At 37.6% G+C, this 25,846-nt stretch overlaps 2 protein-coding genes across 11 annotated transcripts in view; both read left to right on the top strand.

Annotated features, from left to right (window-relative positions):
• Positions 1-21,024, top strand: part of zmynd8 (zinc finger, MYND-type containing 8) — a 28,785-nt gene extending 7,761 nt beyond the window's left edge. For 2 of the 6 annotated variants that reach the window (XM_088608230.1, XM_088608231.1), the window contains 20 exons: positions 1,632-1,702; positions 2,863-3,017; positions 4,072-4,290; positions 5,035-5,148; positions 6,172-6,234; positions 6,378-6,470; positions 6,690-6,777; positions 6,984-7,039; positions 7,174-7,251; positions 7,398-7,513; positions 7,797-8,275; positions 9,655-9,795; positions 11,650-11,802; positions 12,349-12,870; positions 13,725-14,228; positions 14,816-15,006; positions 15,107-15,187; positions 15,337-15,415; positions 15,867-16,106; positions 16,878-21,024. In XM_088608230.1, coding sequence (XP_088464356.1) covers positions 1,632-1,702; positions 2,863-3,017; positions 4,072-4,290; positions 5,035-5,148; positions 6,172-6,234; positions 6,378-6,470; positions 6,690-6,777; positions 6,984-7,039; positions 7,174-7,251; positions 7,398-7,513; positions 7,797-8,275; positions 9,655-9,795; positions 11,650-11,802; positions 12,349-12,870; positions 13,725-14,228; positions 14,816-15,006; positions 15,107-15,187; positions 15,337-15,415; positions 15,867-16,106; positions 16,878-17,044 — 3,610 coding nt within the window. In that variant the 3' untranslated portion in view covers positions 17,045-21,024. The remainder of the gene's footprint in view (positions 1-1,631; positions 1,703-2,862; positions 3,018-4,071; positions 4,291-5,034; positions 5,149-6,171; positions 6,235-6,377; positions 6,471-6,689; positions 6,778-6,983; positions 7,040-7,173; positions 7,252-7,397; positions 7,514-7,796; positions 8,276-9,654; positions 9,796-11,649; positions 11,803-12,348; positions 12,871-13,724; positions 14,229-14,815; positions 15,007-15,106; positions 15,188-15,336; positions 15,416-15,866; positions 16,107-16,877) is intronic. The other 4 variants (XM_088608233.1, XM_088608236.1, XM_088608235.1 and 1 more) reach the window with 4 other exon arrangements.
• Positions 21,025-23,026: 2,002 nt separating this feature from the next.
• The window catches only part of LOC148648189 (death-inducer obliterator 1-like), a 38,085-nt gene continuing 35,265 nt past the window's right edge, over positions 23,027-25,846 (top strand). For 4 of the 5 annotated variants that reach the window (XM_088608248.1, XM_088608247.1, XM_088608246.1 and 1 more), the window contains exon 1: positions 23,027-23,162. The gene's annotated coding sequence lies outside the window, so the exon portion shown is untranslated. Of the gene's footprint in view, positions 23,167-25,846 lie in introns of all 5 variants that reach the window. The other variant, XM_088608245.1, reaches the window with a different exon arrangement.

Raw genomic sequence — 25,846 nt, 5'->3', positions numbered from 1 at the left:
TTAATTTTAAAACAAAGTTTTGTTGTGGAAGAAAACACAGTGAGAGCCATAGATATTTGTTTTGATTTATATATTCTAAATTATAACTGTATATGGGAGATTGTTTTATATCTTAATCCTTATTAATCTTCTAGACTGTATGTTAAATCTTACTTGAAGAAGCCAAGAAGATGAATTTGCTCAGTTTGGTCTCTATCATTATCTGGTCTTTTTAGACTGTGAAGGGCTTCTTTTTGTGTTACCTAGTAAAACCGGCAGCTACAACAGTGAGGATTTGGGCATTTTGGCTTCTGGATGAATGAATTGCCCTTCGTACCACAGATCGGTTCACTGTAATTCCAAAGCAATGATGCTTGAGGCTGGAATCTTGTAATAAACAAAGCATTGTTTTTACAAGCATTATGCAACTTTATGTGTGAAACAAAAATTGCTATTCAGAAGATTTAATTTATATTTTTTTTATCGAGGCCAAAATCAATTGGATTTTGTATTGTAAATGAATTATGGTACTTCTAGCTTCAACAATTGAGTGTGAAAGACATTTGTATTTCCTTAAGCACACACAACAAGCTAATGCTGCACTTAAGCTCTTATCCCACGTGAGAGTGAAATGCTTTGGGAGTTAATCTCGCTTGAGATTTGATTATTATGCTGAAGGATTTACCAGATCACTAGATTACAAAATACCAAATGCTTAAATTATGCTGTTAAAGATTCTTCCTTCCCTGTTTGTTTACATTTGTTGATTGTGGAACATTTGTATGGGGTTTCAGTTGCATTGCTACTTTAAATATGTCAAATTATATCCATATACAGTATATTGACACTATTTCTGATGTTATGCAGACTGCCAATTTCATTTGTGTTAGAGTCTTAACTACAAAAAGTGTGATATCAAGAGTTTCGTTTGTTGCCACGCAACTTGTCGGAATTATTTAATTGCAGGTTTCTCTTGGGAACCGTTTTTAGACTGTAACAAGCAATGTAAAAAAGAAATTCTTAAAGCTGATCAGGATCTAGGATTTAACTGTAAACATTTACTTTTGTTAAAGTTAAGCAAGACGGGATTTTAATTCCATATATGTATTTCATGTTAAAATCACAACTTTTAAAATTTACCAGTTGCTCATCTGTGATGTTTTCAACTGTTATGTCTCTTATGTCCTCAATTATTGTGAGTGGCTTTGCTCCGTTATGGTTTTATTGATGTATTTATGTATCTATCTATGAGCTGGAACAACTGCTGCTGGTAGCTATGGAGATAGTCTCTTGTGGCACTGATTAGAAAATAAACATTGAAAATGAACCTTAAGATCAAGCCAGATACATGCTAATTTGGCTAGGCAAGAAAGAAAGCTTGACCGCTATTGTTCATCTTTGTATACATCTCAATAGATTTTTGCAGCACAACTGCAAATACCCTTAAAGAAATTCAGCAGCAGGTAAAAAGAATTGTGACTGGCGCAGTGCAAGTCAGTGACGACTGATCCCCTTTGAGAATATGCAAGTTTTAAGCACAGTCACTACATGAAGCCAGTCCATTTAGGGTCACAAATACTGTAGGAACATTGGGGAAACCTGAAAGTGTGATGTGAAAGACCATTGTTTTCCCTTTTTTTTTGCCCTTGTAGTTTGGCTGAAGAAGAAATAAAAACAGAGCCGGATGTGGTAGAGGGGATGGACATCGCAACACGATCTAAAGGTGAGAAGGCTTTTCATACTGGGAATATCAGAGTATATGAATGTAAAACTCCATGATACTTCTGACTTGATGAGCGTGAAACAAAAAATGTCAGGATACCTGATTTCAAACATTTGCTTTTTAAGTTTTAATTGTTCAAATAATAAAATATTTCTAATGTGCGTCTTCAATGCTGCTTTAAAACAGTAATGTCATTAACGATTAACAAAACAATACAAATATGCACAGCCAAGGAAAACCTCAGGAATAACTGAGGCTGTGCTATGAACACAGTCCTGGAGAGTTTCTTTTCAGTTCTTTGCTTGACCAACAAACTGCTTTTTAATTCTGACATTAAAAAGCAGTAAAAAATGCAGAGCGCACACAATGTTGTGTATGCCTATCATTTTAGTTCCATGTAAATATATCATTTTTATTTCCCAGTGGAACTGGCTATAGTGTAACATTCATGTTGATCACTGTGTAGTGTCCTTCTCTTAAATTAAAATAATTGGAGAGATGATAGACACAACACCACCTAATTGTGTATTTTAAAAAATACAATCCTTTTTGTAATTAAGTGTTATCAAAAACTCTCAAAATGCCTGAAGTAGGCATGGCTCAGTATCTGGCATACTGCTTTTCCACAATTAACAAATGTTTAAAACGAGAGTTGGTAGAAATAACTGGGTGATATATTATTTAATAATTACACTTAAATGTTTTTATTTAGAATTGTATGTTCTTCAGTGCTTCTGTTTATACAGTGATATTACTGTGGCAGAATTCCTCTCTGTTGTTAAGAGGTAACATGGCTGCTGAAGTATGTACAGTGGAGTAAGTTATTTTAAGTAGGAGGCATCTGCAAGTAATTTACATGTATGTTAAATGAAAGAGTACATGTAAATATTGTAGAGAAAGAACTCAGTTACAGTTTTCTGTAAAATAATTCCTTTACTGAGCCATTTGCATTTCTCTAGCTTGTGCATTTTATATGGCCATTTTTCACAACTAATACAAGGCAGACTTCACTCTTCACTCTATACAAAGATTTATGTGGTGAACACCAGGAAACAGAAATGACTCATTTTGTCCAGTCTGAGAGTTTTTTTTTTCAATAAATTGGGGAAAAAAAGGACTTGTTTTCTTGTAGTCTTGTCTGACTTTGAGTTGCTTTGTAGTTTCAGATCCTGGGTCTGCAGAGCGAGCAGCACAGAAACGAAAGCTTCCTAGTCCGCCACATTCTTCCAATGGTCATTCCCCTACTGACACATCACCAAGCCCAATTAAAAAGAAAAAGAAACCTGGCTTAGTGAATAGTAACAACAAGGAACAGGTATAATACACATATTTTTTACATCATCAGAAAGATTTGTTTAAAATTGTCTGAACGGATTTTATTCCTGACTGTCAAACAAGAAACTTGTTGCAGTCTGTTTTTCATTTTAATTTTGTATATTTGGTTGTACATTACTAATTTATGAATTTTGTAATTTACTCCACCTGCCATGTTGATTTTGGCAAAGTTATGTATAGTTAATACATTTGAACTCATAAGTGATAAATGTGTTCATATATGTAATTAAAGTTTTCTGATATACAGTATGTATAAACTGAACTGTTGGTTAATATTTTATTAATATCATTATTTTCACCCAGTAATTTCTGGATAGCACATGAACTTACTAACATCCTTTGCTACTTATGTCATAAGATGAACACAAATCACAATGTAGTGTAATGGCACAGGGCAAAATTTAAATTAATTTCACTGTTATCATATATTTAGTATGTTAAAGTTTTTGGTAAAAATATTGACATATGTTTGTTTTTAAGTTTTTGTAAGCATCCTATTTTGCATGAATGAGACTTGTGTGCTTTTGCCTGTGGGCTATGAATAAAGTAGCCTTTTTCACTGATTGTCATTGTTAAAACAGCCTTGTACTGTTTAAAGTATCCAGCCATCCTGACTGTTAAATTGTACAGCCTGTCATTTATAACACCATTTCTAAACATGCATTATTTATTCATGTATAACAATGCTGTGTGGTAAATTACCTTTGTATCTATGCTTATTGTAAAGAAGGGCTTGTTTCATGCAAAATAGTGATGCTACATGTGGTGTGCCAAAACAAACTTTCAAATTCCATTCAGAATGTAACATTCTAGCTAGTACTTTTTATTTTTTAATTCAAACAAGATTTGTGTTGCTTAATGCCGTGTTTCTAATTAAACATATGTCTGTAAAGTAGTATGAAGATCTATTGATCTAACAAAAGTTTGTTCTTGGCATCCACCATTTAACGTTCAATGCTGTATGAATTTGCTTGTTGTACTACACTTTGATCTCTTGTGTTTTGAAAAACCTGTTTCTCTTGCCTGCATTTCAGTCAGAACTAAGACATGGTCCCTTTTACTATATGAAGCAGCCACTCACCACAGACCCTGTTGATGTTGTACCACAGGATGGACGGAATGACTTCTATTGCTGGGTGTGCCACCGAGAGGGCCAGGTCCTCTGCTGTGAGCTTTGCCCAAGGGTCTACCATGCAAAGTGTCTGAAACTGACAGCGGAGCCCGAGGGGGACTGGTTCTGTCCAGAATGTGAGGTACTCGTGGCTCTCTAACATTTTCACGAAAGAAGGCCTTGAAACAGACTGGGGAATTGATACACTTCAGGGTGCTCACCTTCATTTGCTTGCCCAAAGAGTAGTTACCCTCAAATTGTTAAATTCTCTACATGTCAAGATGGTTTTGGTAGTGCCTTGAGGAGCATGAGGCAGATGGCCTTCATCTTCCCTATGTTCAGAACCACTCCCAGATCCCAGTCAGGCTGAGAAGCTGTGGATTGCACAGTTCAGTCCCAACACAATCGCTCTCATCTGCCAAAGGCAGTTGTGCTCAAGGAATGGGAATGGCTGGGATGGGACTGGGCTGCAGATATTTCCGAACCTTGTGGCATACAAGCCATGTCTTGTTCATGGTGTTCTTGCTGCTTTCAGACATTGTAGTTGGTCGAGGCTTTGGCCAGATAGTGGATTTGAGCCTGACTTTATTTGTGTCTTCTTCATAATCCATTCTTCTTGCTAACGGATGTGACTTCTTATATAAACAAGTTTAAAAGTAGTTTTCTGGTTAACTGATTGTTGATCAAACAACAATCTTTTTAGAAAGCCAGCATAATGTAATTATTTTTTTTGTAGAATGTGTTGCTGATTTTCCAGTGGGCATTTTTCTATGCCCATTTTTCAAATTTAAGTATTAAATAAAGTTTTTGTACTGTTTTTTTTATCTGATTGAATTTTCTGTTATTCAAAAGGTGTTACAGAACTGCATTCCTTTTTGTCTTTCAGAAAATAACAGTGGCAGAATGCATAGAAACTCAAAGCAAAGCAATGACAATGCTAACAATAGACCAGCTGTCTTATCTGCTAAAGTTTGCACTTCAGAAAATGAAACAACCTGGGGTAAGTTAAAGTTATCCTTCTACTGTTGGACATAATATCTTTACTGTTGTTTTAGTTTTTCTTTCATAGAAAATTCTTCCTAATTCTTTACTGTAGAGTGTCCGTGGCATTCAAAAAGGGAAAAGAAAGATGTTTCTATCTGAAGATATACCAGCATGAATGAATACAGAATCTGGATTTGTAAACAGAAAAATACATCTGAAACAGTGTCTTTGATAATCTCATGAAATGCTAATGAAATAAGTGCTTTCCAAATTACATGTTTTATTTCTCTTAAAAAACACAATCATTTATATGGCTAACTCCCAATTCCTCAGCTTGTGAAAAAACATTAAAAATGCAGCTTTTCATAACTACAGATTTCCCCAAAACTAGATCATTGTGCCAGCTGTTGCAAAAAAAAATAAATTGTTGGATCTTTTATTTACACATTAACAGTTCCTAAATATTTTGCAGTACACTTACTGTACATATCACAATAAGCCTTTAACCTCTGAAGCATAAAACCTGTACATCTAAAAGATCTTATTTTCAAAGAAGTGTTACAACAAAATATCTTTTCTGCCAAACCTGGACCTCCAGATCAGACCTCTTCATTCTGGGGTGTTTATTCAAGCAAAGATATCCAGTGCAGGGTTATTTATAGAGATTTATAGAGCGAACACGTTTGGCTGTAAAAAGCCCATGCTAAATCGCTAGCAATTGGCGGTGAGGAAGGGCGTGACTGCTGTTACATGCCAATGACAAAGAAGAAAGAAGGAAGTGCATATTTTCAGGCTTCTTAATCAGATTTTTATTGGAGTCCTGCATTAAAATATAAATCCACAAAAGAAAGAGCTTCCTTCTGTTCCATTTGTTTTGTAAGTTGCAGGACAGTCACCTCACGTTCAGACAGCCTGGTCACGGATGTATTACGAGATACTTTCAAGACCATTGACATATCATTTTAAGTAATTCCAGTTGTCCAGACAGCTGAGCGAAGCTGTTTTCTGGTGAGGAAAAGCTCTCCTTGCTCTCTTTCAGGATCAGCCACGCTCGAATCTTTCACCACATGCTGCAGCCCACCAGAGAAAACCTATTAATTGGGTAAAAAAGCAATATTTACCATATCCCTTATAATAACTGGAGTGTTCAAAACTTACACAGTCTGTCTGGAGAACCTCATGTGGATAAGCTCAGTTTTTGATCATATTGGACCAATTAGTCTTCTCATTTTTGTTGTTTAACAGACAGAGCCATTTCAGAAGCCTGTATCTCTAGAACAACATCCAGATTACGCTGAATATATATTTCATCCGATGGACCTCTGCACATTAGAAAAGGTAGTTGGTTATGAAACTAACAGTTTCTCACCGGTCTTATAAAATTTAGCTTTTCTTTTCTTCATCCCCATTAATTTGACACCTTTTTAATCATTTGATAGTGTAATGAACAAATAATAATGAACACATTTAAAACCAAAACTCTAGCCTGTGTTGTGGTTGCTATTTTTTACAGTCCCAGTATCTTATTTAGCTTTCTTTCGTTTTTTTTCTCTTCAGAATATCAAGAAGAAAATGTATGGTTGTACAGAAGCTTTTCTTGCTGATGTAAAATGGATTTTGCACAACTGCATAATCTACAATGGAGGTATGTTATATATCATCAGGCCTTATTTTAATTTCCTTTAAGTAAAAACTAGTTGTAATTCATAAAAAAATCTGTAACCTTCTTTCTTGACAGAAATACAGTATATGAAGTAATTGTAGTTTTAAATAGATCATATTTTTATCACAACCTTTGTAAAATATTGACCATTTGGTATAAAGGTGCTTAATAACAGATTTGTTTTTCAGGTAATCACAAGTTGACAGCAACAGCTAAAGTCATTGTAAAAATTTGTGAACACGAAGTGAGTACCATTATACATTCTTGCCAAGCAAATAGATTTGTTTAGACAAATTTATGTTTAAATCTCTGACTCAGTGATATTTTCTCTCTAAAATCATCTTATGTCCTAATGCTTTATATCATTCACTCCTGCAGATGAATGAAATAGAGGTTTGTCCAGAATGTTATCTGTCAGCTTGCCAAAAGAGGGAAAACTGGTTTTGTGAACCTTGCGTAAGTTTTCACTTTTCTTTTTTCATTTTCTGCTGGGAATCAGCAAAAAAACGTTTTCTTTTTTCCGGCAGCTGATACCTTTCCATATTTTAAAACGTGATTATGCCTATTTATCATAACCATTTTTCTTTTTAAAATCTGAATAGAGTAATCCTCACCCTCTTGTGTGGGCGAAACTGAAAGGATTTCCATTTTGGCCAGCTAAAGCTCTGCGAGATAAAGACGGACAGGTCGATGCCCGATTTTTTGGGCAGCATGATAGGTAAGACATTTTTAATATTCTTATTAATATTTTTACTATTCTTAAAAAGTTCAGAGTTTTCAGATTAGAAAAAGGGCAGTGCATGTTAATAAAACATGTTGATGATGAAATATGACCCTGTAATCCTATATTACAAAAATTCTATTACAAAAATGTTTTAAAATTATTATTATGACATTAATTATCAACTGTCTGACAATAAAGTGATTTTTTAAAAGCTGCAGATTTGTCAGAATGTGTTTTCTTGCGAGGCATGGGTGTAATGTATTCTTTAATTTTTCAGGGCCTGGGTCCCAATAAATAATTGCTACCTCATGTCCAAAGAAATTCCTTTTTCTGTGAAAAAGACTAAAAGCATCTTTAACAGTGCCATGCAGGAGATGGAGATCTATGTGGAAAACATCAGGAAGAAGTTTGGCGTTTTTAACTATGCTCCCTTCAGGACACCATACACTCCCAACAACCAGTTTCAAATGTTGCTGGATCCCTCGAACCCCAGCGCAGGCACAGTCAAGCCTGAGAAGCAAGAAAAAATCAAGTTCAATTTTGACATGACAGCGTCTCCTAAAATCATCCTGGGCAAGACCATGCTCTCAGGAGGTACAGGGAGAAGGATCTCTCTGACTGAGATGCCACGCTCTCCAATGAGCACCAACTCCTCAGTGCACACGGGGTCCGATATCGAGCAGGACACCTCGGAGAAGAGCCTCAAAGCCCCCACTAGTCACTACAGCGCTGGGGAGGAGTCCATGGACTACACAGGTACATCAGCCTGCTGGAGCAGTCTTGACTGGAAGAGACCGCCTTTATTTTGCACAATGGTATCAATTTTAATGCTCATTTGTGTTAAGACATAAGCTTGTCCGATATGGGATTAAAATGCTATGCTGAGCTTCCACTACCCTTCTGCAAATTACCTGTATTGTATTCAGTATTTTCTATAATGGACTTATTTAAAGTTAATAAAAGCCCACATACTGTACACTGGAATAAAAAGGTTTTCAGGCAATTTAAAATGGTCTATAAAACCTGCCTCAAATACTAGACTTAAAATGAATAAAAAAAACTAATCAGCTATACCACTATATACAGATGTGTACTTTTGTTTTCATTTCAGTTTCTCTGTATTCGGGGAATGAATTCCCTCTAGTCAGTCAATTCTCTCAAGCGCCTAGCTTGTACGGGCAGTGGTGGCCAGGAATAGGATCGGATATTAAAGTAGATTTTAGTGTTGTACGTCACTGAGCTTTATATTAAACTAACAATCCAAGTTACTTGAGACTAAATATAGTTGTAACGTTCAAATGCTGAGATGCGCTCAGGGTGTTTGAGATGGAATTTCAGTGTGTGAGGTGTAATTAATTCACAGGCTTGTACAATGTGTAGTATTACTTTCAGTGAGTTTAAATTAAAAAGTATGGATTTTTTTGGTCAAAAAGCCACATTCACATTCACTATAATAATGCGCACAGAAAACGCAAGCTTTATATTGGCAGTTAATTGCGCACATGTCATGTCATGTCATGTGCCAAACTGCTTTATACAGAACCATACATGTCGCGGGAAGCCGGAGCCTACCCGGCGGGCAACAAGCGCAAGGCAGGGTACACCCTGGATGGGACACCAGTCCATCGCAGGGCCAGTGCAAGCCAACGGGGACAATTTGGAGCCACAGTAAAGGCAGAGGGGGGGGATTTGACTCGGACACTGGGATAACTCCCTACTCTTATCGAGAAATGCCCAGGGATCTTTAATGACCATGAGAGTCAGGACCTGGGTTTAACGTCTCATCTGAAAGACAGCGCCCACTACAGTATAGTGTCCCTGCCACTGTACCAGGGCATTAGGACCCACACAGACCGCAGGGTGGGTGCCCCCCCGCTGGTCCCACTCACACCACTTCCAGCAGCAACCATAGCTTCCTAGGAGGTCTCCCATCCAGATACTGACCAGGCTCAACCCTGCTGAGCTTCAGCAGGTAGCCAGTTGAGAGATGCAGGGTGATCTAGCTGCTGCCTCTAATTGGGCACGAATGTTATTTATATTTTAAATAGTGTTTAGAGAGGTTTGTTGATTGGTTCTTTGGAACTTGGATATGGTCAATGTCGTAATTATATTTATGTTATTGCTCTCTTCCTCAGCATCTCCAGCATCTGCAAAGACTGGGCATGCGGGCAGTGTGTCTGAGAGCCCTAAGCCTTTCTCTCCTCAATCTTCAACACCTGTCACTACCAAACAGGAGAGGACTTCTACAACTGGAAGCATCCTTAACCTCAACCTGGGTGAGTTTTATATATTTTTATTTTCCAACAGCATTGGCAGCTAGTGACTTTTTTGAGAGCTGAGGCACAAATCAGAAAAAAATTATCTTACTGTATATGGCAGTCTGATATATATATCTTTGTTACCTGTATATTTTTTTTCTGCTGTTACATTTTGGCAGTTAAATGAGTTTTAAATTCTTTCACAATTCCCAGAGGTCTAATACAATCTCTCTTCTGACAATAGCCATTATTGGAAAATGTATGTAGGTATGTGTAAGATATATCAGGCTCTCGCTACTTCACAAAAGATTGAAACTGGTAAATTCCAGAACAGATTTGTATTACTAGCAAGAAGGAAACCTATCATGAGTTATATACACATAGGTGTATTCATTATACACAGAAGCAACTACATTGAGGTTTGCAGGGAAAACATTAGTCTATTGCCATTGCACATTTTGCTATGTTTTGAGAGGTTTTTATACCATTGATTTAATTTCCTACCCTCTATTCATGTTAAATGTAAAGTGTCCAGTTTCTCATGAACCTGGACAGTTATGGTCATCACCAGCATGTCAAAAGACAAGTAACAGGGTAGATTTCTTTGTTATTGGCTATCTGTGATCATCACCAATAGAAAACAGATGACCAGATTTGCTTGTATGAAGCTGTATATATGAACAGCCTTGTACATGAATACACCTCTGAAGAAAAGGATGAACATTCTCTTGTACAGGGAATGTGGCTAACACCATCCAAGATGTATTTGTACTGAATGGATCCATGATGAGTCCTGCTATGATGTTTAAATGCATGAGTAGTTTATATCTTCAGATTCTAACCTAGATAGTTTTTTAATTGAATCATTTTTGTAGAAAGGTTTTAGGATCTAACACCTCACAGAATTTGTTTGCTAAGGCCATGTGGCTTAGTGTGTAAGTGCTTTTATGCATTTTTCATATAATGGCTCCACCTCTGTTGTTGAGGTGCTAAAATTAAGGACGATTCAATATTATTGTTTCTTATTTTTAAAACTGAGGGCTATACTTGCTTTTATCGCACATTTTTAAACAGTTTTGTGAAGTTCACCATTGAAGGGGAAAAACCTTTTGTTTGAAGTTTGGTTGAAAAATGTGTTACTGTTGCTTTTCTGTGTAGGTGGGTCTCTTATTTGGAAATCCTTTGCCCAAGCCAAACCCATTCAAGTGCAACAGGCACATTGGACTCTACAAGCAGAGTAACTGTACTGCTTAGAGGACTGTTTAGCAAATTCTCATCATGATAACCCCATACGCTCTTAAGCTTACTTGATATGTTTACTGCTTCCCTATCTGAGGTGTCATAAGGAATCATGGAACATTTATTTATATATAACGGTTTATTCTGTTCGATCATATCAATATGTTTGAAAAAGATGTTAAAAAGAAACAAAATCCCCACAAAGAAATATAAAAAAGGACGTGTAAGTCATTCTGTCCAATTTGCCTCATGTAATCCTTTTAATGACAGAAATCTTACTGACAGAAGTCATGGCATTAACAAAAATAAGCTAGAGCAGAATTCTTAAGTGTTTTAGTTACAGTACATGGCTACAGTACGTAAATTGCTAATATATTAACAAATTTGCGTACATGGGTAAGCATGTATAAATTAGTTTTGTCAGTGAACACCAGTGTTGCACACTTTCATTAATAGGTGTATCTCCTAAAGTCAACTAAGAATGCAAAAAATGTGTTTTCATACTAGCTGTTTCTTGTAGCAAGTGCAGGGTGACATTTGCATACCTTTGCAATGTAACTGTTCTGGTAGAGATTTACTGATATTCAGGCGCTACATTGAGCAAAGGCATTGTGGATACTTTTCTTGTTTCAGACCGCAGCAAAGCTGAGATGGACCTGAAGGAGCTGAGCGAGTCTGTGCAGCAGCAGTCGACGCCAGTCGTGCTGACATCACCAAAGAGACAAATTCGGAGTCGCTTTCAACTCAACCTGGATAAAACAATCGAAAGCTGTAAAGCCCAGCTTGGTATGTACTTGCCAAATCTGTTCTCTCTCCTGGTATTGCTAGCGGAATATGGGTAAGCCTTCTCTGTTCTGATATTGGCAAGTGCATCTAGAATGCGTCTGCAATCATCTAGAATACGGGATAAATCTGCATTATTCTCATTGAATTTGATAAAACAAGTATGATATCTAAAACATGAAACCACGCATTGTTCCAGATTTCAGTTAATATTATTCCTGGGAAGGCTGCATTGTTGATGCTCACATTTGTTATTTTTATCACCTGTAGATTATTTTTGTAACCATGGTCTGCCCTAAGTCTAACAGGAAACCATTATTATTGTTATGATTATTGCTATAGCTGTCAAACCAGTAATCCTTAGTATATATCATTTATTTTTCAAGCTTGCTGTGTTGCATTTTAAGTTCAAAACTCATTTATTCCTAAAATACATTGTTTTTTAAATATATAATGACTTCCTTTGTGTTCACAAGCCCTTTGTTAGAATAGTTGTTGTTTAGGATTACATACTGCATGTACTAATGTTTTGATTTTATTACTGTCTAGGGATAAATGAGATTTCTGAAGATGTGTACACAGGGGTGGAGCACAGTGACTCTGAAGATTCGGAGAAGTCCGATTCCAGTGACAGCGAGTATATGAGTGACGACGAACAGAAGTTAAAAAACGGTCAGGATGACGGGGACGACAAAGAGAAAAGCGAGAGGGATGTGAAAAAGAAGCCCAAAGTGTCCCCGCAGAGTGAGGAGAAGGAGCGAAATGTCGAGAGCACAGCAGTGGAGAAAACGGCTGAGCTGCCTGCCAAGGAGAAGCCCAGCCCCGATCCCAAGAAGGAGCCCTCCGACAAAGCTAAGGGTTCTCAGCACTCGGCCAAGGAGAAGCCAAAAACCAAGGAGGAGGGGGTGGCCGGCTCGGCGGACCTGGATGTGGACTCCGACTCCGACAGGGAGCTGGTGATTGACCTTGGGGAAGACCACGCTGGCCGCGAGCGCAAGAAAAGCAAGAAGGAGCCGCCAACGTCTGTCAGCGCAGCAAAGGAGACGTCTGCAGTGAAGCCGGAGGGTGCAGGTTTGTACTGCTGCTTCGGACCATTGGCATCTTCAGGCTTCAGTACAGTTGTCCTTTCTCTAGTTTAGATTTGGGCAGTTGTTTTTCATGCTATCCCACTGTTAAATTGAGTTCACAACGCGCAGGAACAGAGGAGCAATGAAGGCGACATACACGCATCCTCCAAAACATGTACTGTCATGTCATCAGCTTTGCTTTTCCCACTGTGAATCCAACATTGGCAGCTGTGAATTTAGGCGTGAGATGGAGAACAGATTAATCCTGATGGAATTTATTGAATGCGTGGTTGATTGCATTTATATAGCACTTTTCATCCTTAGAGTTCCCAAAGCACTTTACGTGTAGTACGGAACCTGTTTCACCCTCTGCTGAAGTGGGTGAGGTGGGGCAGTCGTTATACAACACCAAATTGGAAAGTAAGAACTTATGCCAGTTTGTGCGAACTGATATTGGAATTTCTGCAAGACACCATGGTTATCGCCCCTCCTCTTACAGAGATGTGGGATCTTTAATGACCGAATAGTCAGGCCATTTGTTTTGTCTCGCGTCCTGAAGAATGCACCTGCTGCATAACATCTCTAGTCACCCACATTTAAGGTAGCTTTAACATATCAACAAAAGGTGCCATTAAGAAAAGTCTTTTAAGTAATTAAGGAAGCACTTTGAAGTATTTTAGTTATGCTTTAACTCAGATAGTTATCAGGTTAGTATGCACATCTACAGGCAGTCTGTGCTATTTACTAAACCACCCATGCACTGTATCTAAACGTTTTTAGAAATTACTACATTATCTTCATCTTGATTTTGATACATCGAATGCTTAGAGTTCAGATGTCCTATTTAAATTCTTGCAGGTAAAGCCCCTTCTTCTTCCAGTGCCACTGCACAGCCTTCAGGCGATGCTTCCTCAGCTCCTAATGTTAAAGACCCCACTCAGGCTTCCATCACCATTCCAATCAACGTTGTGTCTTTCGCTGCTACCTCCCTCATCCCCAACACCGCTTCCTCTGCCCCAGTAAAGAAACAGCGCCCTCTGTTGCCCAGGGAGACGGCACCAGCAGTGCAGCGAGCCGTCGTGTGGAATCCCACCACCAAGTTTCAGACTTCCTCCCAGAAGTGGCACATGCAGAAGGTGCAGCGGCAGCAGCAGAGCCAGAGCCAGCAGCAGAACACCCAGCCGCAGTCCCAGCCCCAGCCCCAGCGCAGCCCGCAACAGCAGCAGCAGCAGCAGCAGCAGCAACAACAACAGCAACAACAGCAGCAGCAGCAGCAACAACAGCAACAGCAGCAGCAGCAACAGTCTGCACCCCAGCAGCCCTCCCCCAGCACTCGATACCAGACTAGGCAGGCTGTTAAAGGTACCACACTCCCCAGAACCTGAGCTGAGAGGAGTACATTCTGCTCATCTAGATCAGTGACGCACAGCAACTAAGTGCATATTTACAACAGCCAAATGAACCGTTTTTGCCTACCAAAGTAAAAAGAAAATCAGTTTTGTGTAATAAAAATTGTCGTAGGCTAAAATACTGAGACTGTGAAGCACTCCCATCAGTAGTAGGACTAGGACAATAGTTGATTTATTTTGTAACAGAATTAAAAATATAAAAACGATCATATTTATTGCACATTAGGACATTAGCTAAAACAAATAAAGATACCAGAGTCATATGGGAAAATATGAATTCCATATTTTCTTAACTGCATTTTCTAACTATTTGTTTTAAGAACAAAGCATATAATAGCTTTGTTTAGAACATTTCGAAGCTAACAAATAGAACATTGCGCTGTTTTTCCCTCACACGCCTAGTATAGTACTTGCCTTAAAGAATACCAGACATCTTCCACTTGAAGGGACCTTGTCGTGTTGCCTGATGTTTCTCTGTGAACGGCTAGATGACCAGTCTGTGTAAGTGAAAAGTGAAGATGTCTTGTGCCTTGGTTTCAGCTGTACAGCAGAAAGAGGTCACCCAGAGCACGTCCACATCTTCGGTGACTTTGGTGACAAGCACTCCCTCCGTTTCTATGATTACCACGCCTGTCACTGTCAGCACACCTTCCTCATCTGTTACCACCGACTTCCAGATCGCAACAACGTCAGCTGACGTGGCTGCCGATATTGCCAAATATACCAACAAGGTAATTGGAGATAATGGTTACTCCTGGAGTGATAAAGTGAATGCAGTATGTCTGACAGTAATAGCCTAGCGGCTGGTTACATTGTCATTTTCTTTTTCAGATAATGGATGCAATAAAAGGAACAATGACTGAAATATACAATGATCTCTCCAAAAGTACATCAGGCAACACCATAGCAGAGGTACATATCAATAAATTAAAGATTTTCTTGAATAAAAGTCTTATTTACTTTGTTCTTACTATATGAAAGATTTCCAGTTCATTTCCAGCCAATGTGTTATTTACACAATTTCATATGCTGCTTGTATATGAAATCTGTTTTTCATGTAGATTCGGCGGCTAAGAATTGAAATTGAAAAATTGCAGTGGCTGCATCAACAAGAATTGTCAGAAATGAAGCACAACCTTGGTAAGAATGTTAATTCTTTGCTTGCATGTTTTTTACCGCTTGACCAGTGTTGTGTTCACTCTGCACTGCTTTGAATAGGATCTGTATCTCTCGTACATACTTGTCTCATTGGTTTTCATTTGTATTTTTACTTGTTTCGACTGCAATTGAGTTATTCATTTGTCTTTACTTTTGTGTATGATTGGCTGTTTTGTAATTTGACCTGGATCACGTAATCAAATTAACAAATAACTAATAAGTTTTTTGTAAAAACATTCAGCACTATAGTCTCAGTGTCCGTCAACTTTACTAAGATTGAAATTATCTTTGTCATTGAAGGAATTAAAAAATGTGTTATTTCTTCATTTTAGAAAACGGTAGTTTGGCTAACTGAATTTGTGTATCTATGCTTTAGTGTTTTAGAAGTTGATACTGCAGTTGCCTTACAGCTTCCCCCTGTGTTCTGTGTTAGAGCTCACCATGGCAGAAATGCGCCAGAGCTTAGAGCAGGAACGCGACAGGCTGATTGCCGAGGTCAAAAAGCAGATGGAGCTGGAGAAGCAACAGGCTGTGGACGAGACCAAGAAAAAACAGTGGTGTGCAAACTGCAAAAAAGAGGCCATCTTCTACTGTTGCTGGAACACTAGCTACTGTGACTACCCTTGTCAGCAGGCTCACTGGCCAGAGCACATGAAGTCCTGCACACAATCAGGTAAAATAAAGGAGAGTACTCCAACATGTGCTTGACGTGAGGAACCACGAACAGTGTGATTTGTTCTCTTAGTTCTCAAAAGTTTTACTTTCAGGTACAGTTGCAAGCAGAGCGATTCTGTACCTGCTGTCACTCTGGACCTTAAATCAATCAATTAACTGAAACATCTCTTATGTAATTGGAGGGATGAGTCTTGAATAATAATAAATACTACTGTACAGATATAGTTCATGAGCTTGAGAACACTATATTGATCTAAAGTAGATCATATTTTTCTGCTACTGTGATTTGTAATCTGTAAGGTAGAGGCAGCGCAATCTGTCTAAATTGTATAATTTGTTGCTGTTGTCAGCAGTGTACCACCTGTTATGTTTTTAAGGTTTTAAAGCCAGGCTTGGCTGCATGAATCACTTCTAATGCTACTTTTCTGTTTGGCAGTTGATACTATGTGTATACTATGTGTATTATATGAATTTAATGAGTAAGAGCACTGTTGAGGTCTAAGGAAAAAGATACTGTTAATGCTGGTGTAGTCCAGGTAAGTGTATCAAATGTGTATATTAATCTGTCTTTCATATAAAAAGGTCAGAGTTTAAATTATTGGTTAATGAAATCAGGTATTATGTAATTAATATCCTTAGGATGTAGTTTTGAGAGAAGACTTGAAATGTTTTTCATTGTACTGTTTGAAGCAGCAAGGGATTTTTTTGTTTGACAGCAAATGCATATCTCCCACTATTATCATACTTAATATTATTCATTTCCTTACAGCTACTGCTTCTCAGCAAGAACCTGAAACTGAGGTCAACCCAGACAACAAAACCTCTGGACAGACCACAGGTTCTCATTCTTCACCAACAGAAACTACAGCTATACCAACTGAGAAGGACTCAACTGCAGAAAAAAACAAGGACAATGTCTCTGTCAGTGTGTCCTAACCTTTGTTAAACAACTTTGCAACATTTATCATTGTATGTATTCTGTGTTAATGTCTTATTCAGGACAGGCTTTAAGAAAGCAGCGGTTTTTTTCATGCCAATCTGAGAATGCAAATACTCTCTGAATTCAGTATTAACAACCAGAGAATCATATTTCATTTACAACCCCCTTGGTTCGTCATTAAGATGTCATTTGGTCATTACAGAACTGGAAGAGGTGTAATGTAAGGTGTGTAATGTACAATCAAAACTAATGAGTCTTACACAATTCAGAAAAACTGATTTCCACTTTTAAGTAGAAAATCTGTAATTCATATATGGAAGTTGTAGTGTCAAACCTGAAGACTGATTCTATTTTCTAATTCTATGGATGGAGAGCCTCATGTCCTAAGATACTTTGAAACAGGAAGCCTTATTCCATGACATAGGATACAGATAACTGAATCATAAAGTTGACTGAACAGAAAGAAGGTTAGGCACTCCAGATTTTAAAAATAGTTCCTGTTTGTCTCAAGGACAGGGAATGTTTGACTTTTATGTCAGTTGCGTACACTGCCAGTCCAAGTCATTAGATCACCTTTTATTCTAGTGTCTCCACAGGAAGGGGTAGGTTCTTTATGAGTTATGGCTTGGATATAACTCTAACAGGACTGCATTGTGACTTAATGGGGGAAAAAACATGTTGTTGAAGATGCCCAAGTGGGACGGTTTTTCTTGAAAATAATCCGGCTATAAACCTTTGCTTTTTTTGCACCCTCTTTTCCCGACACGCTTGTGTTATTACAGTTGCATTATCTAGATCTTGGCATTAACTTTAGTATTATCTACCCCCTTTGAGGTGTCTCAATTCCAAGCTCTGCTGTTCTAACTCACTACAATTACATTGTGTCTGAATGAACCCTCCACATTTCAGGTTTAGATCTATAAGTGGCTGGATTAAACTGGTTAGGGTAGTTTTAGAGATCTGAGTGAACTTCTCTGGCAGATATAAGTGAAATAAGCTGACTATGGGCAAATGCAATTTAAAACTTATAATAGCTTGAAGCAGAGATCAATCCACTATTTTAACTGAAAAACAAAATAGTTTGTTATACAAGTTTTGAAGACCTAAAATATATTGAAGTGTTCATATCGGCTATCTGCCTTGGCAGGTAACAACAGGTGTGAGAAGCGTCATATCAGTTATTTTGGCAAAGGTACCACAGATTACTGACTCCCTATGTCCTCAATTCTGAACACCTAGGAAGTAGAAAATTCATGCACACTAGATCATACTGTGTAGAATAAACCTTTCATAGAGCTAAGCTTTTTTTTTCTTTTATTTATTTTAATTTATCCGGTAGTGGCATCTTTTAGAAAAAAGCCATCACTATGTAACTAGCTGAAGACTCCATTTATATTGTAAATTGGTCACATTTCAACACTGAAATATTGTGTGACGTTTCATTTTTTGTTGTTGCTATTTTTCATTTTTATTTCCTCATACCTTTTGTGGATCCAAACTATTAAAAAAATCTATATCTGCGGAAAAAGAAATCTATTTAAATGATAAGAATTTAATGCATACTGCATCAAAACTATTCTGACAAAAAGACAACTATATGTAAAACACTTTAACAAGACAACATTTTTACTTAGAGCATATTTTTCTGCCTTGAACATGACCACATGATTATGCTTCCAAGAGCTAGGGCTTGAGTTATGTGTTCCGGAAGAGTCTTTTCTATTGATAGATGCATTGTGAAAATATATTGGGATGTCCGTTGAGCCCTTTGTTCGAACTGCCTTTTAATGTTACAAACTCTCTGATTGGGGTCTCAAAATTCCATTGTGGTGACTGTTAATGTTAAACTTTATGTAATGGTATGATTTCTCCGTACAGAGAAAAGAAAACAAAAAGTGACTGTATTTCACACGAGTAAGCTGTCCTACAGCTTTTGTGTTTACATGATGTAAATAAAAAAAAACTGGGGGTCTGAAAGCATCTGTTGAGAGCCTTATTCTCATCAATGGATATTACTCATAGGGTGGGATTCCTAAGAGAAGGGTGTGGAAAGCAAAGTTTTAATGTGCTTGTTTGGGGGGGGAAAAAGCCTATATATGTACGGACCTTTCAACTTCAAAATAAGCTTTATAGATTTAAAGACCACTGTGCATCAATGTGTATGTAGTACACTATAAATACTTAAATTGTCCTGCTAGAAACGTCATGACAAGCAGGAGATAAATGTAACATGTAAATGTAGAAAGTAAATGTTGTTTTCCCTCTGCTGTTCTGAATTGCAGCCTCTGCTCTGGCAGGAACTCTTTTTAAACATATGACCTGCTTTGGAACTGCCTGCTTTGTTTCCTTTAATTAGGACACTGAAGTGTTAAATTTTTAATTCAGCGTCTTCATCTTGTTTTCCTCTGTGCTCCAATGACTTCAGGATGCCAGGCAACGGGAGATATCCCATTTTCAGCAGCGGTTGTTTCCACGGCAGTCCATGAACGTTTGGTGTTGAAACTCCTTCCTTTTTTTTAAACTGTTAAGAAAAAATGGGGACGTCCTCCTGATTTTATTTTCACACAGCTTCTGATTTAAGAATCCACGTGGTCTTGACTGTGGAATTCCACGGCATTTTGGAGGTGTAGGCCTGTGTACGTTTACTCTTCTCTTGTGTATCAGGTTTCGGAGGACTCGGACAATAATTTTTACTGTTGGAAATTCCTTGACATGCTTAACAGAGGTCTCGTTGCCCTCTGCAAGCCGTTTTGCTATTCAGAATGAGAAAGCTGTTGTTCTGTGCATTAAGACTTCCGCACTGTAGATTTCCATTTAAAAGTTTGTACTTGTTAGTGTTGCTTGTAGGGGAAAATATTATGGCTGCAAAAAAACCCAACAAATCTGTATATAAGATACAATATCTTAAAGTGTCTTTCTTGTATTTTTTATTTCTTTTCCCAGCGAAACCCTTATTATTGGTAGTCAATCTCTGCAGTAGTTGCCCTCATTGCTGGGACTATCATCATGCAAGCCCAAATACAGTAGACTGCGGCAGTAATGCCAGTTCTGCTAGCAGAGTGTAAGGCTGAGTACACAGAAGGGTAGAGTGCATGATCTGAGTGTATGTGTGTAAGGCAGAAAGACTGAACTAAAACAAAAAGAAATATGTGAAAAATAAAAAAATGTGAACATGCTCTGCTGTGTACCGACCTGGAGGAATTGACAAGATTGTGTATTTGTATATACAACCTAGGGCTACACTACATTGTATAGCAGTAACATTGTTTAATGAGCAGAGCTCCATGTGGTGTGTTTTTTTCTTTTATTCCTTTGTAAATAATGTGCAGTTTTTTATGTCAATAAACATACTGTCAATTTCATCCACATTCATCTGTTTAACAGTTTATTGTTTGAATGCTTTGAGATATTTGAAGAAAGATCCCTTGATAACGGAATGTTTGTTTTTGTTCTAATTACATTTTAAGCATTTATGTTGTGATTTATTTCAAAATGTTTTTATATATAATATTGCACATTTAAGAATACTAGTGTAGATTGCTGGTCTATTGTAATATAAATCAAAACATCCCAATACTAAGAAAAAGATTATTTTGAAACATGCAGATTACTTTGAGCATTCCAACTGTGGAATTTTAATAATGGGAGTATTTTTGGAAAATTATATTGCGTGTACAGTTTTGGGAGAAAAAAAAAGATAAAAATAATGAAGACAGAAATGTTAAAAGAATGCTAAGCCTTTTCCATGTGATGGTAAAAACATTTTTCAGCCTGAAGGCTTATTTTTTCCGAAGATCTGTTCTGTGCTACAGTGTAGAATGGGATCTGTGATATTTCTGGCATTCCTGTAACTTCAAAAAAAGTTTCCATTGTGGAAAATTGTTCTTCTTAACCATGAATATTTATGCTGAATTTTATTCTCTGCCACAGAATTGTATGTATGTTCTCTACAAGATTAAAGATATTGATGAAAGAGTTTGGTAGTAGAGTACCTTTTTTAGGCGGATGTGATTTTATTTGGAAATGGCTCCTGTATACTTCCAACAAAAATTGTGGGTGGTTGAAGTTTAGAGTGATTTGTAAAATTAAAATAAGCTCCTTAGACTCAACATTTTCCCAGTAATTACATATTAAAACTGTAGTAGTAGAAAGGGGATAATTAAAAACTATTAATAAAGGTATACAACAGAAGGACACTTTCTGTGACATACTATTGCATTTGATTCTTTGGACTGTAAAATTAAAGCAAAGAAATGATTATGCTAGTCCATAAACTTGAAATGTCTGGTTTGCTGTACAGTTTTGAATTCCGGCTCATTTCTTTTGATTATAAAGAAAGAAATATGTATAGTTTTATTGTAAAGAGTTGTTTTCACAAACCCTTTTTGTGAAACTTGCTTGACCTAAAGTATAAACAAGAAATCTTTTCCTATTTTATTTGTACAGTTTATATTAAAATTGTTGGTTAATTAAAAATGTTCATTATACTGAATAAGTGATGACTATTATGCCCTAATAACACACAATCTTATCGTTTAATAAACCCACTGACTGTTCATTCAATTATTAATTCAAGATCAAACTACATCATGAGAGAGTTTACAGGTGGCAAAACAGATTTTAATTACCTCGTTCCAGTTTGGACCAGATGGAGCTTAATTCTGTACACGGCATGTATCACACAATGTATTGCAAGAAATTATTGTTTTAATACAATTGCACAGTCCATATTTTGGCTGTATGCACAACACCTTCCTTGTTACTGGAAGTCTTTAAAACCCATCACATAATGACATTTGATAACACTACTTTTTTTCTTGTACTGTGTTCAAGTAAGCAAAGGTGCAATTTTGATTAAAAGCACAATCATTAAGTTGATCATCATATCTTCCAATGTGGCTTGATTTGGCAGAAACAAGTTTTCTCAGCTCTGTAGTCTTTGAGTGTGGATTTGGAAGGATCACAGGTGTTAAAACCAGTCAAAACATCAAGATTGTACGCACAATTGGTAGTGCAAAGTCATCTCTTGATAAAGGATTTTAGGAAACCTCCAATGATAACGGCCCTATGTATACAAATGTGACTTACTACACTGAGCAAAATGACCCCACTAGCACAAACAGCGTCACAATAATAAATAAATGTAACAATAATGATATATATATGACTTCCTGTCTTTTTGTGTACATTTTCCTTGAATTGCATTGCACGAAGGTGAATAGTGTTCCAACAATTTTTTTTATAAACCGTTTTAATTACAGTCTGGAAGATTTTATTTACGAAATAAATTCACAAAAGGTGAACAATTGATAGTTTGCAGTTCTTTTTTTATCTGCAACAATCCCGGTGTATTTATTGGAATTTTATGTACAAAATGTGTGAAAATACAATATAAACTACATAAAAAATGCATAAACATTCATTCTCAGAACCACAAATGTCACTATACATTTTATAAAACAAAATCTGTGAATCTTTTCCTAAAATTTCAAGCCTGTAACATTCAGAAAAAAGTGCATTCATAGTTTTCAGTCTCCAGAACTGTACATAAACTGTATTTTGATTCTTGTAAATCACATTTTCCCTTTGAGATCTATAGTCCAAGTCTAATCCTGCAGGTTTTCTAAAAATATTTAATTCATCAGTTGTTAAAGACTAACAGACCATTGATCAAATAAAACTCCTCTTCTCTGAGTTAATCTGCCGTTGGCCATCTTTTGTTGTAACATATTATACTATTATAACATAATACGTGTTTTTTCTTACACCCCCTGTTTCTTAACATAACTAATTAACAGATAAATTGACTGTATTTTGTATATCTGTAATAAAAACAGTACACATAAAATCTGACTACATATCTCTAAGCTTTTAAACTGCGTTTCTAACAGATTTCACAGGAAATCAGGTGCGCGATATTGAAAACTGGTTTTTACTCCCAGCCTGGAGGTGTCGCTGTAACTCTCGCAGGGGCATCTGCCTGGTCTTCACAGGGAAGTCACACCGCTGACGGTTCCTCCTCCTCCCTCCTTCTCCACAGTCATTTTGACCCATCGAGAGAAAATGGAGGACTGAGCCGAGAACGACCTGGTTTATAAACTAACAACGGAGATCGTAAGTAAGGGGGTATCTCTTTGTACGAATAGTCGTCGTCGGTTTTTTTTGGCAAATATCCTTTTCAGGTGCTCGGTCTTTATGTGGAAACGAAGCACTTTGGAGTGTTTTCGCGGCGGAACTTGGTAGTTTCTTCCTCGGTAATCTTGAGTGCGTGCTTGGAGCGTGTGTTGTGGTGTGTGTTAATGTCGGCTGGGCAGCTAGCTAAGCCTCTCGGGTCCTGCGACTTGTATTGGTGAAGGAGGGGAGGTCATTTTATTAGGTTTACTAAACCGTACTGCCTTGTGGGGTCCCTTCATTTTTTTGTTTTTGCACTGTGATCGAATTATTCGAGGTTCCTGCCCGGACGTGCGGACTCGTTCGTGTTTTATTGTTGAGCATGAGGCCTGGTCGGGTTGGTGTTCGGTCTAAACGCGATTTGATTTATGAGATTTACGTCAACCCCAGTATCTTCAAGAGACCCCCCTGCTTTCTTATCTTTTAGGATATAACTAGTTGGATGGAGGTTTTATTGTAATGAAATGGATTTCTTCATTTTTAAATGAAAGCGTTTTTGCCTAATTCGTCGTTTGCCGGACGCTACCTTAAGTGGATTGAACGCTCGTCTTGCTGAATAAAAAACGAAATAACGATTACGAACACATAATTCGAATGCCTTTTCGAGTGAATGCATTTAACTTCATATTTTAAAATCGGTCGATAAAAAGTAAAACGGCTGTGCTATTTAATACGACCAGTCACGTTTCGTTACCGATGTGGCGTTGGTGGTTGTTGTTGTCCGATAACACCCGGATAGACGAGTTGAGTCGTTGCATCATGCAATGAAAACCAGTCTAAATATTCATAGAGCTCTAAATAACATTAAATAAAATGCTTGTTTTAAATATGCCTGGTAGAATTTGTTAGTGAAACACTTTTAAATGGTTGCAGTTGTCATCAGGCCGATGAATTTGTTGGTCACTAGAGGTAGGACGTTGGATTTTCTCGCAAATTTAACTGTGGCTTTATTTTACTACGGGTGTTATGAAAACGTCATGCGTAGCTAGCTAACAGGATTTCTGGAGAGCCGTGCAGCAGCTCCCCGCCTTCTTGTAGAGATCAGGCCAGTGCCAGTTTGGAGGGAAGGGATGTTGCAATATCGTAATTTGCCCGAATGTTTGTGCTTCGTATTTGGGATTCAAAACAAGGCTCAAATCGAGAGTAAAAAAAAAAGTGAATAGTTGTGAAGTGGGTGTCGTTTGTGCACGACCTGGATAGGCGCTCTGGAATGACCCGGGAGAGATTTCGTTGGCCAGTCAACCGACGAATTGCTCATTTATTGATTACATTAACGGTTGCTTGCTCTGATTTACTTAAAGCCTTCTCCTTTTCCAACTTTGGCGTTGGAATTGTGGCTTGTCTCTGAACATCACTGGAAGGGATGGGCCACCGAGCTCGTCTGGTTTTATTTAGCTGCTGCCTGAAGTAACCTGTTAGTCCTGCCCGTTTTATTTGCTGGAGAGCCATAAGTGCGTTGTGACAACTCACCCGGATTTGGAGGAGCATGTAAACTCTACACAGACACACGTGTACCCCAGCTGAGTGCATCCTGGAATTACACATTATATCTGTACTGTAGCTGTACTTATAGCAATACTGTGTACTACTCCAAGACTGTGCTGATTTGTTTTTAGAGCGTATTGAGGACTGACCCATTATTGTTCTGGAGTAAAACATATCAAATAATAAAATAGCCCAAACACGAGCTAAACCTGAGCCTCTAAAGCAGTCGTTTTTTTACACATTCCTTAAAATAATTTGTGAATGTCTAAAGTTTAGATTTCTTCTCCAAATGTGACGGGGGAATTCTCTTGTTCTTCACGGGGTTCGTAGAATAGCCAGGACTAGGACTCATGATATTGGTTGTTGGTGCATGTTTCGTGATAAATGACAGGATAGATCAGAAGTTCATCCTGGTTCAGCTCCTGAAAGACCTAGTTCAGCTGAGCAGTTAAAATTGCAGTAATAAATCCTGCAAAAGCTCAGGAAACTTTGAATCGGGACACATAGCAGGACATTTCTACAACTTTTCCTACCTGGAATGTAAATGAAAAGGTTTGTTTTTTTTTCATCTTTGGTTTTTGGGTAACAGGTGTGAAAAAGAATGACCTACGACTTATACCTGTTGAAACCCAAATTTGTTGAACGCTAACAGCATACAAATTTAGCATGCCTGGTCAGTCATTGTCTTGTCTCAGTATTTGATTTGGGTTTCTAGATATATATTTTTTTCCTCTCATAGTAATACCTTTAATTATTTTATTTAAACTAGATACAGTTTTAAATAGAGATTTAAAACTGTGTAAAATATAAGCTAGATCGTCCACAAGGATTGTCTTATCCCTGTGCCTTTCATTAATGGGGTATTTACACAGATACAAGTTCAGAAGCTGCTCTGTTCTGTTTTCTTTTTAGTTCTGAATCTCATTTGCCTGCACTCTCTATTTGGATTAAGTCGGAGGCTTTCACTTTCCTTTGTGAAGAGTAAGCTTCTCCCTTGCATATTGCAGGTGAACTTTGTTGCCTGGTTGCCAATAGAGAGACAAACTGCCTTTGTTGCAGACCACTGAATGATAGCATTGACGGGGCCCGAAGGTGTTGATTTTTTTTTTGTGTTGTTGGTAACTGCAGTGTGTATATGGCTC

Source organism: Lepisosteus platostomus, chromosome 15, assembly GCF_059453375.1.
Source record: "Lepisosteus platostomus isolate fLepPlt1 chromosome 15, fLepPlt1.hap1, whole genome shotgun sequence".
NCBI lineage: Eukaryota > Metazoa > Chordata > Actinopteri > Semionotiformes > Lepisosteidae > Lepisosteus > Lepisosteus platostomus.
Note: the sequence above shows the minus strand (reverse complement) of the source record. Positions and strands in the feature narration are given on the sequence as shown.